The sequence below is a fragment of the Brachionichthys hirsutus genome, unplaced genomic scaffold, assembly GCF_040956055.1.
Source record: "Brachionichthys hirsutus isolate HB-005 unplaced genomic scaffold, CSIRO-AGI_Bhir_v1 contig_1025, whole genome shotgun sequence".
NCBI classification, from domain to species: Eukaryota; Metazoa; Chordata; class Actinopteri; order Lophiiformes; family Brachionichthyidae; genus Brachionichthys; species Brachionichthys hirsutus.
The window spans coordinates 15,190-32,424 of NW_027180325.1; the positions used below are offsets into that span (position 1 = coordinate 15,190).

Consider the following 17,235-nt stretch of genomic DNA (forward strand, 5'->3'; position numbering starts at 1 on the left):
GTGGGTGGCGACACACATGCGGCGAGCAAATTAGATGAGACAAGCTGTTTATTGCGCCCCGTCTTCCAGTCCACGCTTAGGTCACTGTTAGGTCTTTTGTTTTTGGACATACAGGAGGAACGGATGCTCGTTTACCTTCGTCCATTAATGTACTGTCTGTGTTTTGATATACTCACATTAAATCTAATGAATATTACATTTACACAAAGGCTCAGCCGTATGATAATCTCAGCTATCATCTAAAATGTTTATATCTTTTTCGGTATAGATCAAAAAAAAGGGACAGCCATGACACTGCAGCAGGTCCTGGCCAGACCACGGACAAGAGCTTTCCGGGGCGCCGGCTACCTGTCTCGTGCTCAGTCTTCCTCCTGCCTTTCTAAGACAGAGGAGCTTTTCTTAGATGCTGCAGAATATGGCAACATTCCTGAGGTGAGGCGCACGCTGGAGGAATTCCCAGAGCTTAACATCAACTGTGCAAACTACATGGGCCAGAATGCACTGCAGCTAGCAGTTGCTAATGAGCATTTGGAGGTAACTCGGCTCCTCCTCAGCAAGAAAGACCTTGCTAGAATAGGAGACGCTTTGCTTTTAGCAATAAGTAAAGGCTACACCCGCATAGTGGAAGACGTATTGAGCCATCAGGCCTTTGCAGACGGTCAGAGGCTGACAAATAGTCCCAGCCAGGCGGGGACACATGATGACTTCTTTGCCTATGATGAAGACGGCACACGCTTCTCTCATGACATCACTCCCATCATCCTGGCTTCTCAGTGCCATGAGTACGAAATTGTACAGACACTCTTAATGAAGGGGGCCCGTATAGAGCGGCCCCATGACTACTTCTGTCAATGCAGGATCTGCAATGGACATCAGAGACAGGACTCGTTTAGTCATTCGCAATCGCGAATCAATGCATATAAAGGACTGGCCAGTCCAGCGTATCTGTCCCTCTCCAATGAAGAGCCCGTGATGGCGGCTCTGGAGCTGGGGAATGAGCTTGCAGTTCTGGCAAACATTGAGAAGGAGTTCAAGGTACAGTATTTAACTTGGAGAGATTTTTGTTCGAGCAGATTCGAGGATCTGACAGTTTTCTTGACACTGATTGACAAAAGTGGACAGCGGATGTTGCCTTCGTCTATTTCAGAATGATTACAAGAAGCTGTCCATGCAGTGCAAAGACTTTGTGGTGGGACTCCTGGACTTGTGTCGAAACACGGAGGAAGTGAAGGCCGTATTAAATGGGGACACTGAATCATGTCAAAGCGCTGAAACGCTCCGCAAGCAAAGCCTGATCAGGTTAAAACTCGCAATCAACTATGAAGTTAAAAAGGTAAGCGCGTCCATCGACAAGATTAGAATTGATGCACTTCCACTTTTTTTATCTCCATCATTCTCTCTCGCTCTCTCTCTCTCACACACACACACACACACTGCCAATGGAGCAGTTTGTGGCACATCCAAACTGCCAGCAGCAACTCCTCTCCATCTGGTACGAGAACGTGTCTGGGCTACGTCAGCAAACCACAGCAGTGAAAGTCCTTCTGGTCCTTGGCGTAACAGCGGGGTTGCCTGTCCTCTCCTTGGCGTGCTGGATCGCACCATCAAGTAAGGTTGGTTTCTGAACTTTCTCTAAATGTATTAAAAGACTTTTAACAAAGCGAAATGTTGAGCCCAATGCTGAACTTATATCTTAAACAGCTCTGCTATGTTGATCCGCGGCTGCAGGGTTTTAGAATCAGGCCGGTGTTGCAGAGACGGCTGTGATGCTGGGCTGTGCAGCTTTACAGGAAGTCGTTAACCAGCACTCGTGTTTTGCATGCATGCCGCTGCCCATTGCTCTACAGATGACAGTTTGGTGTTTCGTCTTATATTTGGATGTCATTCTATACATAATGATCCTAAACTGTCAGACACTGTACCGTGAAGTAATCCCATGTGTTAATCAGTTTTCCATTCCATGATTTATGACAGCTGGGGAAACTCATGCGTGGGCCCTTCCTGACGTTTGTGGCCCATGCGGCTTCGTTTATGATGTTTCTTTGCCTACTGGTCCTGAACGCAGCGGACCGCTTTGCTGGAACATCACTGCTGCCCAACATGACCATCCACGACCACCCCTCAAAACTGTTTCGGATGAAGACCACCTCCTTCACCTGGATGGAGATTCTCATCATGTCATGGGTCATAGGTCATGAGTCAACCCCCACACCATATCATAATGTCAATCAAAAATCAAAAATACTCACATGTAGTAAAAATTAGTTTATTATTGTGATTTATTTACAGCAGCAGTAAACCCAATGTAATTTAACTTTAAATTCAACAACACTTATTTAATGTTTGCACATGTTAAAATCATATTAGCCGTTATGTTAACAATGCTTTTTGTTTCTCTCCAACAGGTAAGATTTGGAACGAATGCAAGGATATTTGGTCCCAGGACCTGCGGGAGTACGTCTCAGAACCCTGGAACCTTCTTGACTTTAGTATTTTGGCTATATTCATGACGTCTTTCATCGCTAGATTAATGGCTTTCTGGCATGCATATTCTGCCCAGTGCTATATTGACAGGCACCACGCTGACCTGTCCAACGGGATCTTGCCCTCTGACATACAGTATTTTCAGTTGGGTAAGTGTAGCCCAAATAATACCAAAATATCCTCATAGTATTTATTTCATTTTTTTTTTATAGCCATTCAAATTCATAATCTAATCAAACACACGTAGTTCGAGTTAAATAGTCAGGTTGATATTTGAATGCATTGTTTTTATTTTTTTCAGCTCGAATCAACTGGATGCCTTCGGACCCACAACTTATTTCTGAAGGCCTCTATGCAATTGCAGTTGTGCTGAGTTTCTCTCGCATTGCATACATTCTCCCTGCCAATGAGAGCTTTGGGCCTTTGCAGATTTCATTGGGGAGAACAGTAAAGGACATCTTTAAGTTCATGGTGATTTTCATCACAGTTTTTGTGGCTTTCATGGTGGGAATGTTCAATCTCTACTCGTACTACCTCGGCGCAAAACACAACGACGCTTTTACAACGTAAGTGCTGGATCTACTCCTCCAGGGAAACCGTTTGTTTGCAAAAAAGATTTGATCAGAGTGAAGCTTTTTCCAGTTATACTGCACCTTCAGATACAATTTCTGTTGAACATATACATATATGTATATATATGTATATAACATATACAGCGTAATCCTAATGCTTCTATTGCACAATGCTATTCTAATTGCTGTCTTTCCATTCATCTAGGCTTGAAGAGAGTTTTAAAACATTATTTTGGGCAATATTCGGCTTGTCAGAAGTGAAATCAGTGGTCCTTAACATTGACCATAAATTCATTGAAAACATCGGCTATGTTCTGTATGGCGTGTACAACATCATCATGGTGATTGTCTTGCTGAATATGCTTATCGCCATGTTCAACAGCTCCTTTCAAGAAATTGAGGTACGCAGTGATGATCCACATTTCAAAGTTGCTTTCATACGAACAGACTGTGACTATTTTGTAGTTATTATTTTGGCAAAAATAGACAATTTGCTGCTGATTAAATGTGTACATTTCATTTCATTTAGACAATGATACCAAGCTACTGTGTTTTTGTTTTTTTTAGAAACATAAGTTACTTGTTTTTCCTCTGAATATTATTTTATTGCACATTAAATGCAGGACGATGCTGATGTTGAGTGGAAGTTTGCCAGAGCCAAGCTTTGGTTCTCATACTTTGAGCATGGTGGGACACTGCCCGTGCCCTTCAACCTCCTACCCAGCCTCACATCTATCATTTCCCTTATGCTGGGGATAAAGGCATTTCTCTGGAATGTACCAGACAGCAAAAACAAGCAAAATTCAAATGGAAAAGAGGAGATTAAAAAGGTGAGGTATCAGCTGCAGACACACACACACACATATATATACATATATATGTATCAAGAAATGACATTTCCATATTGAATGAATGTCATGTATTGGTGCTTTTTTGATACTGATCTACTGCGCCCCCTTGTGTCATAACTTGCAATAGCAGGTGAAAGCTTTTCCCTAAGTAGAACATTTTAATATATATATATATATATATATTAATATGTCTTCCAATATTTGTTTCTATTCTTAGTTGAGGCGACAGGAAGATCTGACTGTGGAAACATCTCTGTGTCCAACCCATCACCAAGTAAAGCAGCTTTCAGTGTTGATTAACTATTTACACCTGAAAAATTGTGCTAACAGTGCATCTATTACGAGTTTGGTTTTATACACATAGACATGAATATAAATAATGCAACATTCAGAACTTATTTTTTTCAAAATCATATATAAAGTGCAAATAAGGTTAGTTAAAAAAAACTTACTCTATATAAACCTAAAATAGGTATGTGTCAAATCCTGCTGTGATGCCTTTAGCAAAAATACTCAAATTGGCAGCTGCCCTACTTACTGCTTAACTGACTGTCTTTCCATAAATCATGGCACCAGTTTAAGACTTTCTTCTTGCATTCCTTGATGCAGAAGATAATGAATCGCCTCACCAAAAGATACATCTTGAAAGCTCAGAGAGACAAAGACAACGGTGAAGTGAATGAAGGTGAGTATAGCCGGTTCTCAGCACACTGAATTGTGAAACCTCGTGAAACTGTTTCATTATTGCCCCGCAGGCGAACTAAAAGAGATCAAAAGGGACGTCTCCAGTCTCCGCGATGAGCTGCTGGAAAGGGGAAACCAGGATCTGGAAACACTGACAAAACTCATTAGGCAACTGGGACACGTTATGCATGCTCAGCAGAAATAAAAATAGAAAAATGATGAAGAAGAATGTTTTTAAGAATGTAAATGCTAGAGCTGTGTTTACTGGACACAGTGTACTTTTTTTTCTTTAATGGGCATTTAGAAGGGCCTCAAACAGGCTTTAACTTTGAGCTAAAGTTGAATAGATAAAAATGAGCATTCTGCATTTTAAATACAAAAAGTTATAACATTGCTGGTTCCAACATAATGTAATTGTATGTATGTATCTCTATTGTCATTAACCTTTCCTGCTACACAGACTCTGTATGATCATTATAGTGATGTGCACCACTAACATGATGAAGCTTATTAACCAGGTGTTACGGTTTCATTTACGGACAGTTTTTTTTTGGAATAGAACAGCAATTTGGATTAAATACATTTGTATTTTTAAATGGCAGATTAAAAAGTCAGATGTAGCATGAAAATAACAGAACGTTTATGATTATAATTACTCTGAATCTCAAGCTATGCATGGGATAGTTTTTTGCAGAAATCTACACGACTTCAGTTTCATTTTTCTCACAAGACATTAAGATCAATTCTTAAATGTAATGAATCATTAAAATGTCTACCACTAAAAACCATGCTTAATGAACAACATTAAACACTTATTTCCATCTCATGAACCTCAGAGGGTTTATGGGCTGCTTCAACCATTGCAGCAGATGCTCTCTTACTGTTATGGTTGCTATGAAGCAAGACAAATGCGTGGGAACAGTCTGACATGTCACAGCGACAAACCGCCCACCTCCACCAATAGTCTCAGAGCAGAGCGACAGAACTGTTCATACCATGGAAACCTAAAGGACAGACCCGGTAGATGTTGCTACAACAACAACAACACTGTTAAAATAATCACAAACAATGTTGCGTAACATGAACATCATGAGGTCTAGTGACATGAATGTAAAACCACGACACAAATATTTAAAATATTGGTGATCACAGTAAACCATGAGTTTCATGTTTACATACTAACCCTTGTATCAAAGAATATATTATTACAGAATTCATCATATCATGAGAATGAACTGCAAATTGGTTATCTAAGAGTTATGTAGGCCACTTTGCGGAACTCCCTCTGATATCAAACAGATGACGCAGGCGAGAGGGCCAAGGCTTTTGAGGGCATCATAGCTGCACGCATCAGCAGCATTCACACAAGTTTGGGTGATTAATGTGACCAGTGAACCCTCTCTGTAATCTGATTTTGATTACAGAAATAGAAATTAGATTGACGGGAATGAGGTGAGCGTTCTTTCATCGCACAGTTTCCTTACGAGTATAAAGAAACGCAGTACAGAAGATGCACAGGTAAATATCCTACAGTTACACAGCAAATACTAAAAATGTAGAACTTTAAGAAAGTTATCGGCCTTAATTATACAAATATGGAAACAATTTAAAATATGTAAAATGACGTGTTACATTTCTGAAGAAAAAAAAGCCAAATAAAATGACATTACAGGGCTGACATGACAGACAGACAGACAGACAGACAGACAGCAGGGTGGACATTAATGACCCTTGAAATCGAAGTGAGTCGCTGTTCATTCTCATTGGCTGCCGGTGTTACTGAAGTTCTGACGTAACATCCGTGTCGCAGCCTGCGTCTGTCTCCTTTGCGTCATTGACTCTTTCCAGCCGTATTAGAATTGGATGTTAATTCTCAATGAGGAAAGCTTTTGGAAATGTGCGGACAGGGAAAATAAAAATAACTTTTAGACATGACAACCTTGTCGAGAACTACGAAATATTCTTGTAAACAAATTTATATAAATGCGTCCCCATCAAAGGCTAAACATTTAAACACGATCTGTTTTTGAGCAGCTTTATTATTGAATGGAACAAACGTTTCTCCGAAAGAAAGGCGAAATCACAGCCTTCCACGCCGAGGAGGAGGATTACGGCGAAGCCTTTGAACCACAAATCACTGCGCCGTCGTCCGCGCCAGAGCGCAGAGCGCAGAGCGCACTGACTCCACTCTCCGGCGCACGGTGCGCGCGCGTCGCGTTTCAGGAGATGGAAAGTAAAACGAACGACAGGATGAGCACCATCAATACTTCGATCGGCGAATCCGCCAAAGCGAGATTGAACGGAACAGCTGGAGCTGGATTTTCTAATACGAAACCATGTCACGAGTCTCAAACTCTCATGGGCGCATCTTCTTCCGTGCGCAATTTTGGAAACGGCGGCACGGCGACGCACGGCCTCAGTTCGAGCGAAGAATGCAACATGCTCGACGGGTCGCTGGTCGCCAAACACTTTTATGACCGGAGCAGCGACTATCTGAAGTGCACCAGCGCGCCGTGGGAACAGTTCGCCGGCGTTCAGGGAACGAACGCGGCGTCGTCTGAAAGCTTGCCCGACGGAAGTTTGAACCTTTCCGCGACAACCGGAGCTTTCAAATTCATCAAAGACGAACAGGAGCCCTCTGTGATCATGGACACCCCGTGTCCAAACTTTGATTCCTCCTCATCCTCAGAGATGTCCACCATCGAGGCCAGCTGCGACGCCACCAGAAAACAGCAGCTGGGACTTTGTAACGGGGAGTCCACGAGCTTCTCGCCTTCCGCGGCGGTTCCCCGACCCGCGATGGAGGGATCGACGCACTTTTTGATCGATCCCAGCCAATCAGAGCATTTGGCAGCGTTCAGCCAGGTGCGCACTGACTCCAGAGGTGGCTTTCTGGGGATGGCTGCCATCAACTTTGACGCAAGCAGACACGCAGCTACCCAGATGACGAGCCGTTGGCCGACGCAGCCGTCTCCGGCCGAGCCTCACTACTGGTGCCAGACCGGGGGGGCGACCGAGGACGCGTTTACGCACGGCGGCTACGATGGAGGCCAGAGCCAGGCGTTGTCTCAGAGGAACCCATCGCCTTTCTCCACGTTTCCCGGGTAATTATTCATTCTCAAACTATTTCATAGACATAAATGTTGAACTCTTTATTCCTACAGCGACTGTCAGAAGATGGGAAGTTGTAAAATAAAGCGCATACTTATGAAGGATTAACTGTTGGAAGTACACAAGCAGCCTGTGATTGGAAAAACCTTTAAAATCATAATAATAATTGCCTCACACTAATCTGTCCCTTCATCAGGTTCCTTCCGTTCGAACACAAGGGTGAATGAGAACATCCGTTCCGTAAGAGGCGGAATGAATCTCTTCTAAAACCACAAGTCAATCTAATTGTTCTTTGTTTATAGCATGCCACCTCAGAGGATGTGTGTGATCTGCAGCGACGAAGCGTCCGGATGCCACTACGGCGTCTTAACTTGCGGGAGTTGTAAAGTCTTTTTTAAAAGAGCAGTCGAAGGTGAGTGAAAGTCTTGAATAACGGTTAGGTGAGAGATGACATAAAAGATAAATGAAGGATTACAGGCTGTGCCGGAATAATAATCTCTATCAGATATATCGCAGGTCTGAGGGGGAGTTACCACATCAAATCTGACTGACCTTCTATGGTAGTTTGTTAAGGGTCATTAGTAACAGTATCACATTGACCAGTGTTCAGAGTGTTCCTCGTCTTGAACTTGTTTTTCTTGTTATCTTGTAACGAGATACGGGAGAGCCACTATCTCTCATCATGGCCGTGTCACTCTGTCCTCACAGCTTCGCCTCCATCTCATTTTCCCCCTTTAGATTGCCTCTTGAGTGTTTCTTCAGTGTGCATGGAGGATCCATGTCAATGGCTGAGAGCCCCCTTTTCCACCTCATTATATGTTGCATGTTTGAAAGTCAAGCGCTCGTTAAAATTGAGTGAATTATTGCTTTGCTCCTTTACTCGACAGGCCATCATAGCTACCTCTGCGCTGGCAGGAACGACTGCATTGTGGACAAAATCCGAAGGAAAAATTGTCCTGCATGCCGCCTCCGAAAGTGCTATCAAGCTGGAATGATGCTTGGAGGTTGGTTGGATTTCTCTTTGTGATTGCTCTTAACTAAGGCACATATCGGCATATGAAGAGCCGTCGTTGGACGTCTTCAGTTGTCATCAAATCTAACTGGGCTTTGTGTTCATGTCACAGGAAGGAAGCTGAAGCGTTTCGGGGCCTTGAAAGCCTTGGGTTTAGACCCGTCCTTGATGTTCCAATCCCACTTGGCCATGTCCAGTGACAATCAAGCCTTGGCCTCCATGTCTTCGTGCATCTCAGGCATTCGTGAGGTGCAACTCTCCCAACAGATCCTCAGTATGCTGGAAAACATTGAACCAGAGGTTGTGTTTGCGGGCTATGACAACAACCAGCCCGACGTTCCTCATCTCCTGCTCAACAGTCTCAACAGGCTGTGTGAGAAACAGCTGCTGTGGATTGTGAAGTGGTCCAAGTCTCTGCCAGGTATATAACCGCTCTGTGCAGCTCTGGGACACCACAGTAGTTCCCATGGCGATCCATGATACAGAGTGATTTCTGATTACATCATCTGTCAAGGGAAATGTTAATAAATAAGATTTCAAAAATGTTTAGAAATCAATGTTGGCATATTAGCTGAGACACTTTTTGTTTTTAAACTGGAAATGAAATATGCTGCACCACTGACTACATATGTGAAAAACACATGATCAATAATGTTCTCTAATATAAGGCTCTGTTTTCTTTGAAAGGGTTTCGTAACCTTCACCTTACTGATCAGATGACCCTCATCCAGTACTCGTGGATGAACCTGATGGTGTTCTCTCTTGGGTGGCGCTCCTTTCAAAATGTCACCAGTGAATATTTATACTTTGCACCTGATCTGATTCTCAGTCAGTAAGTAGTATCACACGTTGGAAAAAATAGAGACAATTTCCCAATTGGATCCATCAACCATTTACGGTTCTCTTCTGCCAGGGAACAAATGAGGAGATCCCCGATTTATGACCTCTGCCTGGCCATACAGTTCATCCCTCAAGAGTTTGCAAATCTTCAAGTCAGCCGTGAGGAGTTCCTCTGCATGAAAGCCATAATATTACTCAACACAGGTAAAAGAAAGAGTTCTTCCGGGATCCTGCTCAAGATTACTCTTTTTACCTTGTGATGGCCTTTTTTTTTAAATTAACCTCAGTTTGCAAGCAGGGATGTGAAGCTTTGATGACCAGCTACTTCCACTTGGCAATAAAGGGCGTGTTGGGCAGGGCGACCGGACCCTGACAAGACCCGTGTTACAGTACCAAGTCTTAGTTTTCCACTGACTCAAAACACGTTAACCATCGTTGACTGTACTTTCACTACGGTGTATTTCATATATTTCACAGTACCTTGCGTTTAGAAAACAATACACTTTGAATTTCTAAGTGCTCTGTGTGTTCTCAGTGCCTCTTGAGGGACTCAAAAGTCAGGGAGCATTTGAAGAGATGAGACAAAACTACATCCGAGAGCTGACCAAGGCCATCCACATGAAGGAGAAAGGTCTGGTGGCGAGCTCACAGCGGTTCTACCACCTCACCAAAATAATGGATGCTATGCATGATGTAGGCTCCCCTCGCAGATCACAGAACATTAATTCATGCTTTAATTGGACTGTTGTTTAGATGAATATCAAGGCAAACTCGAATATCTCTTTCTCTGACAGATAGTGAAGAAGGTCAACCTTTTCTGTCTGAGCACCTTCATCCAGGCAGATGCCATGAAAGTGGAGTTTCCAGAGATGATGTCAGAGGTTATTGCCTCCCAGCTGCCAAAGGTCTTGGCAGGCATGGTGAGGCCCCTCTTATTCCATACCAAGTGATGATACCAGCAAAAAAAACCAAAACCATCAGACATCTCCACAGAGACGTCTCGTGACTGGATTCGTGACTCTTCATTTTCTGGATATTTCATAGCCTTCTCTTCTGCAGTCAGGCGACACTCATATTCTGTACTCTGTCAAATACGTAAGAATTTCGGTGTTAATGAAGTGAAAGAGAGTGAAAACATTCATTTAAAACAGTTCATAGATATGTAGGAGGCATCGATAAAGCTCCTCTGTATTATTATGGTATATCCACCTTTTCCATTTGACAGCGTGTGTACAAATGGCATTTTGTAGTAGATAGAGGTAACAGTAGGTTTTGAGAGCGACTAGGGATAAAGATAATTTTGTACTGAAGCTGGAAAAAAGGCAAATGCAAACAAAAAAAAATTCTAATATTCACTAAGTTTCATCCATCTTTCTTTTTTGTGTCTTAACTTGATATCTGCAACTAATACTCATGAAATGATTTTAGGATAGGCGGCTGAGTGACTTTGTTGGAGGAGAAACCTTTATGATAACTAGATTTAATTATTTATTATAAGAAGTCACAATGGCCTTGGGAGAATTACAACTGACTGATTAATCGCCACTAAGGCTGCACTTTCCATAAAATATGTTACTTTCATGATACATGATGTTTTAAAAATTTTTCAAAAACTAAACCTGAATGTGCCAATATATTAAAATAGACATCAATGCGATAAGAGATTTAATGCAAAGGAGTGCAGTAGTTCATTTGAAAACAGGAAGTTATAACTACCGTAGTTATTATATTTTCAGCTGTACTGTTAAACAGAACGTATAAGATTTATGCCCTTAAGGGTATATCAATCACCAAAACATAAGTAGCATGGCATCAAGGAAATGACCGACTTTCATAATACAGCTAGAACTGTGAATAATCAAAGTCTATGTACACAACTCAGGCAAGACATGTTGAAGCTACTGGTTCATAATTTTATTCACAAATAATTTCTCGCAAATTTTCTTACTCTCCTTGAAATGCACCGTACCCTGAATAAAATTACAAATTTCTCTGGGTTTGAGTATTGGACATTTTGTAAATACACTAATAATAAATATTTTAAAAAAAGGTCTGTTTTGGTTCTGGTGTTTCAGACAATTTTATTTTTTCCCAAGCTAAAAAGGCATTGGAAACCTTCCTTGCTATGACTTAAAAATAATCCTGAATGCATATTTTATTTGTTTGATTTTTTCCCATTCATTGTTTTTAATACTACCATATACATATCTCTAACTCAAATTTTGATAGCCCTCAACAGTATTCCATTAAAAATCTGGTTCAACTTCTTAAAGAATAAAAGTACGACAGTTCACTGTGAGAAAATGATGAATTATATTCTGTAATTGAAAATTGCTTTCCCCGTCATTTTCAGTTGTGACAGATTTTTACAAATTTAATTAAGACTTATTTAGTTTAATATGATTGAACTGAAACGTGATGTGAAATATAATGAAGGCAAATTATCACTGTAAAGCATGTGTCTTGTTCTTGTCTGCACTGGTTCCATCGCGCCATCAATAGACAAGCATCAGTAGATAACATTTCTTGTTTTACCGTACCTAAGATTATATGGTAGTCGGTTTCCAAAGACATTTTAGCCTGAGCGAAGCAGAAAGTCAGAAATCCTGAATTTATTCATATCCTTTAAAAAAGAATACATTTTTCATATGTTCATGTTTTGTTTTTATTTCTGTATTTTGAAAGCAAAGTTAAACAACCCCCAACCGAGCTGAGACAACTGTATTATACCCTTTATTCTACTTTAACTACATTCTCTTTTCCGCATCATACTTTGAGTTTCTTGCTTCAGTAAACAAAAGTTAAACTGAATAAAAAAAACAAAGAATGTGGACCATAAATCATTATTTATTTACAGACATGTTGATGAACTTTCAAGACACATATTATGTGACTGCAAACAAGCTTGACTTATAAAAGAAGAATGCCAAATGTTACTGTATCTTTAGGATATGGATATCATTTCTACAAGATGCTCCTGAAAACTCATATGCTAAGGGAGTGCTAGTGTTATTCCAGCATCTATGCTCAAGGTCAACCCCCATTCTTAAACATGCAAAAGGAAAAGAACATCCTGATCTTGCTAAGTGCAAGATCGCAGATGCCTTCCCACACATACATGTAAAGGCACCAGAGAAAGTCTTACTTTGGAGGAATTTATCAGTTTTTTGATAACCGAGGAATGAAAGGGTTGCTGATTATTTCATTTGAAAAGTAATTTGACAATTATAAACTTTCTACTTATAAAATGCTGAGACAATAATACAAAATGAATAATAAAATGACACACACACACACACACATATATATATACCCATTATAATATAGTCTGATACACGTCTCATTGTAATCACTAGTACACCAGTACCACTACAGTCGCAGAAGTCGAATGCTCCACCTCATGAATGGAATTTGTGTCATAAAAAAACCTTTCTTTTACATGTCTAAAGTGATAACTTATAGTAATAAAAAGATGCAATGTTTTTTGATCAGCAACTACAGAAGTGAGTGATCCAGTAGAGCAGCACAAGGCTAACCAGCAAGTTCAGTCAATAACGCAATGATCACCGACCACAAATATGAAAGTTAAGGTGCAAGCCCTTTATATTGTCCGTTGAGTTCTAATAGATTAAATCACTATCACTATTTCAAATCAGGTTTTTTAGGTGTTTTATATTTTATTACAGGTGCTACAAAACGTGTTTCCATTTAAACAAAGTAATGCTAATATAATGGAATGGAATAAATCTTGTGAAATGAGATGCAGTTGTTTTGAAATTATGTGGGCTAATATTGGAATTGAAAACAATAATGTAAGTGTTTGGATAATAGATTTGTATTTGCCTATAATATCACACCGGTTTCATTTCACAATCCACAGAAAGGGTGGCACGCTTTTAGACTTGGAAGTTTAGCAATGCAAAATCAATTACTGTATTAGTTGATATCTGCTAAGACTGTATAAAATGCAGGGTGTTGGCTACTGTAATAAAGGGGACAATCACAGTTTTCTAAATGTTCCATGGATGCCATGAAAAAGATGCAATGTGTACCAGCATGTTATCGGAGTTAGAGGAAGATTACATAATTCTCCGGGATTAAGCCTGTTCTTCCTTCGTATGTTGCCCGGAGCCAGCCTGGTTCAACAGAAGGGTAAACTGCAGGATGAAAAGTGAGATAAGAAAAAAAAAAATGAGAGAGAAAATTAGCGAGTTTCGACTTTCTGTAACCTCAAAAGAACGGCTTTTCTCAATTTTCCCTCACATTATTTCCCATGAGAAATGATGAAAGAGAAAGATTATGAACATAAACATCTGAGGCTGACTCTGGGTCAGACTGCTCTTTACGGAGTACTTTAAAACATCAAGTGTACAAAAACCACAGCTATAAAAATAATCAGCTACAACAGTACAGCAGATATGCTGAACAAGGCTGTAGAGAGCACCGTTAATATTAAGAGCAATAAAAGAACAGCCTGCCGGTAAGCGGTAGGGAGGGCTTGTTGACGTTTTTGTGTTTGGCTGGCGGCTGTGCGGGCTGTGTTAACAGGGAACAGGCACCGGTGCCTTCCATCACTAGGTTACAGTGACCTCTCTGCACTGGTTGAGGGCCAAGTCGTCTCTTCATGGAAAAGGCAAGAGGCAATAAAATATCCGAGGGCTCTTTAGATTTTGGCAATGTAACCGAAATCGATGTCACACTAAGAGCAAGATATTTTAGACTTCCACAAAACGCTGGGATTTATCTAAGCTGCCAACACACAGTCTGTGAACATCGTCCAGTCATTTTACATAACGGAGGTGCTCTTGTGAGAATTTCTGCAAGTAATCGTCAGATGAAGCACACTTGAAATGTTTGCTTTGTGTTGTCTGTGCTTACCGTTAGATAACTGCGCCCCCTGGGGGAAGCTGAGCTCATGGCTGTGCTCCGCCTCACAAGAATACATTGCTTTGGCATCTCTAATAAAGACAACAAAAGGCCGGCAATGTAATGGCAATTTTGAGGAAATGCAAGTGGGTAATAATTAGGTACAAGCGTAGTGCAGGGCGTCATTGTTTTTTTTTTTACAGCACCTTCCGACTGGGACAGACTTGGACGAAGAGGGACTTTCAAAAAGCGACGCTCTGGCAGCAACTCTGGAACAATATGAAAAACAAGAGCATACAGTATTTCACTTGCCTGCATGATGGATAAAAGGAACAGATGGAAAAGGTTTTCTTTTTTTTTAAATGATGACATCCAAAGAAAAATATGCACAGAGTTCAGGAGATCATCGTGAATAAATGTAATCTATTTTGATATACTGTATCCATGGCTATTAAATCAGCTGTTGTGTCTTAGAGAGAAATTCTAGCCTAAATATTAATCTAATCAAGACTGGTCAAATTCTCTCAGCCCTGCCAACATTCCTCATTGTTCAGCAAGAGGTGCAGGCATGACGACATAATATGGGAGGCTTCCTTCCTCCATCCGGCTTCAGCTTCAGGGTGCGGACGTGAATTAAATTCTGTAACAAGGCTGCATTTTAAAGACAGCAGACTCAAGGGGACAACAGAGCCTAAAGCAAACTGGGTGGGTGCTATACAAGGAAAGTACTTGTGAGACTAGCTTCTCAGACATGACAAATTCAAACATTTGTACTGAGAGAATGAGCGCAGACTGCTACTGGGTCACACCAACCCCAGAGCAGGGAGAACACAATTAAAGCCAGCCTCCCCCACCAGAGAGGAAAAGACATAAATCTCCAAGCACATAATCAGACGATCACAGAAGCCTCAAGATGTTCACTAAAACAACAGAGACGACTTAGGAGGGAGATTTTCCATTTGTGTTTAGTATAGTAATATAAGAAATAGATTTTCCACAGTGATGATGCACTTTGTGGCGCTTTAGCTTAACACATATCAAACAATTCATTAATTATTATCCGATTCTTTATGTTCACAAGTTGTTGCAGCAAAGTGTGTTCGGTGAGTAATGAAGTCTATACTCACATTGTGCAAACCATGATTATACATCTGGTTTTACTTAGTGTTACTATAAAAAGTAGAACATTCTGACTTAGAAATTTATGCATGTGCACGTGGGTGGAGTTTGTTATAACACAAGAAATTAAACTTACATGTAAAACTAGATTACACAAAAATGCAATCATGGAATAGACTGAACGATGAGACAATATAATTAAGGAAAGTTGGCGCATAATGTTGGAATCTCTATATACATAGAAAATTGCAAGAAAGACACGTAGGTAGACGTCAAAGAGAAAGCAGCAGCTCAGTGGGCGTGACACCCTAATAACTGGAAACACAGTGATAACACTTTTTATACTGTTGACTATAGATTCACAAGGGGGGGGGGGGGGGTATATACATATGAAAAGAAATAGCATTTTATATCATCATCAATATGAGTAACATTATTATGAGAATCTTAAAACAGATTACACTGATCCAGGTCTTTGGTATCCGTTGCTAGATGAGGTGTCCAACCTGCGGAGCAACACTTGCTTTGGTGGAAGGTTTGGGTGCTCAGCGGGACTGAGACTCTCTTTGGGCTCAAGCATTGACAGACTTTGGACAGATCCTGAGCAGCTCCTGCGGCCTTTGGAGGAGACACAAACAACTACTCCTTTTTTTTAAATAACACAAAGATGCTGCTACGGTTTGATTTTCTGTTTTTCTATTTGCCTTTTATACTACGTTGAAGCCAACAATTTTCTATTTAAGCCAACAATTTGGTAGCCATCTCATTAAGTATTAAGTCCAGAAGGAACTGCATGAAATTCGGTCCTGAATATGACATGTCCAAGACGTTTCTTCAGACTATATTACGGCAAGGGGAACAAAAAACAATCATCTAATGAAATGAACGCTGAGACTTGCATTACTTGATAATTACCCACCTTCAGATATATGCAGTGACTTCAGAGAGGGAACAGGTGAGTGGTTCAGCAGTGCTGGCCTGTGATCAGTGTGGCAGTGGGGGGCTTTTGGGGGAGCAGGAGGCAGCCTGGGTGTGGCAGTGACTGAGGACAGGCTAAGACCGTCCTCAGACTCACCATCTGTATGCCTCGGGTCCTCCCTGGAGCTGGACTCCGGGCTGCTGATACATAAAGCACTTTTTGGGCTGTGTGAGAGCTGTGACGGTGCATGCTGGATGAGAAAATCGTCCTTGACCTGAGCAGAGAAGGCTGTTTTGGATGAGTTATTCTGCTCAGAGGAGTGGGAGGACAAGGACTCCATGCTGCCCATGGGGGTGCTGCTTGGGCTGCTGCTAAAAGTGTCACCTATGCAGGGACCAGAGAAAAGGAATACATGGCGCTCATTAAAACCTGCTAGAGAGGGGATGTGATTTTGGCTTTAAAATACTAAAATGTCTTGAGACAGTGTGCACAGATGTCTATTATATATTAAAACGCTTCACCAGGTGAGGCATACTGTAGCGTGATGACCTGCGGCGATAATCATTACTTTGGTACTCACTTTCAGCATCCGCCAGGCACAGCGTCGGGGTGTAGAGGCTGCGGGGCTTTCTGTGCCCCGCGGACAGGCAGATGGCCCGACTCCTGCGAGAGCCGGGCTGGCTTTGGGGTTGAGGCAGAGGCACATTGGGATCTGGCGGCTGGTGAAAGAGCTGTGGGTCCGGAAGGAATTGCAATATGCAACACAAAAACCCAATC

General features: G+C 41.4%; 3 protein-coding genes across 3 annotated transcripts in view; 2 read left to right on the forward strand and 1 right to left on the reverse strand.

Annotated features, from left to right (window-relative positions):
• Window positions 1-288: 288 nt before the first annotated feature.
• Window positions 289-4,796, forward strand: LOC137912774 (short transient receptor potential channel 6-like). Its single transcript, XM_068756912.1, has 11 exons — window positions 289-1,035; window positions 1,148-1,333; window positions 1,449-1,613; window positions 1,975-2,191; window positions 2,406-2,633; window positions 2,786-3,050; window positions 3,262-3,457; window positions 3,680-3,886; window positions 4,125-4,181; window positions 4,517-4,592; window positions 4,663-4,796. The coding sequence occupies exons 1-11, from the start codon at window positions 289-291 to the stop codon at window positions 4,794-4,796; spliced, it is 2,478 nt and encodes an 825-aa protein (XP_068613013.1).
• Window positions 4,797-6,817: 2,021 nt separating this feature from the next.
• Window positions 6,818-11,546, forward strand: LOC137912777 (progesterone receptor-like). Its single transcript, XM_068756915.1, has 8 exons — window positions 6,818-7,695; window positions 8,005-8,114; window positions 8,590-8,706; window positions 8,827-9,135; window positions 9,402-9,546; window positions 9,628-9,758; window positions 10,090-10,247; window positions 10,349-11,546. Exons 1-8 carry the CDS (start codon window positions 6,818-6,820, stop codon window positions 10,502-10,504), a joined length of 2,004 nt encoding a protein of 667 aa, XP_068613016.1. The 3' UTR covers window positions 10,505-11,546.
• Window positions 11,547-13,622: 2,076 nt separating this feature from the next.
• LOC137912772 (rho GTPase-activating protein 42-like) overlaps window positions 13,623-17,235 on the reverse strand; it is a 65,771-nt gene continuing 62,158 nt past the window's right edge. The window contains exons 19-24 of the mRNA XM_068756909.1: window positions 17,039-17,189; window positions 16,459-16,842; window positions 16,001-16,157; window positions 14,627-14,689; window positions 14,433-14,512; window positions 13,623-13,711 (exon numbers count right to left, since the gene is read on the reverse strand). Coding sequence (XP_068613010.1) covers window positions 13,623-13,711; window positions 14,433-14,512; window positions 14,627-14,689; window positions 16,001-16,157; window positions 16,459-16,842; window positions 17,039-17,189 — 924 coding nt within the window. The remainder of the gene's footprint in view (window positions 13,712-14,432; window positions 14,513-14,626; window positions 14,690-16,000; window positions 16,158-16,458; window positions 16,843-17,038; window positions 17,190-17,235) is intronic.

What these genes read in the sequence shown, in the direction of transcription:
- LOC137912774 (XM_068756912.1), top strand. Translation starts at nt 289, where the DNA reads ATGACACTGCAGCAGGTCCTGGCCAGACCACGGACAAGAGCTTTCCGG. An exon ending in CATCATGTCATGGGTCATAG is followed by an intron (nt 2,192 to 2,405) that starts GTCATGAGTCAA and finishes TCTCTCCAACAG; the next exon opens with GTAAGATTTGGAACGAATGC. An exon ending in GCTCCTTTCAAGAAATTGAG is followed by an intron (nt 3,458 to 3,679) that starts GTACGCAGTGAT and finishes CATTAAATGCAG; the next exon opens with GACGATGCTGATGTTGAGTG.
- LOC137912777 (XM_068756915.1), top strand. Translation starts at nt 6,818, where the DNA reads ATGGAAAGTAAAACGAACGACAGGATGAGCACCATCAATACTTCGATC. An exon ending in CCTTTCTCCACGTTTCCCGG is followed by an intron (nt 7,696 to 8,004) that starts GTAATTATTCAT and finishes CTTTGTTTATAG; the next exon opens with CATGCCACCTCAGAGGATGT. An exon ending in TTTTAAAAGAGCAGTCGAAG is followed by an intron (nt 8,115 to 8,589) that starts GTGAGTGAAAGT and finishes TTTACTCGACAG; the next exon opens with GCCATCATAGCTACCTCTGC.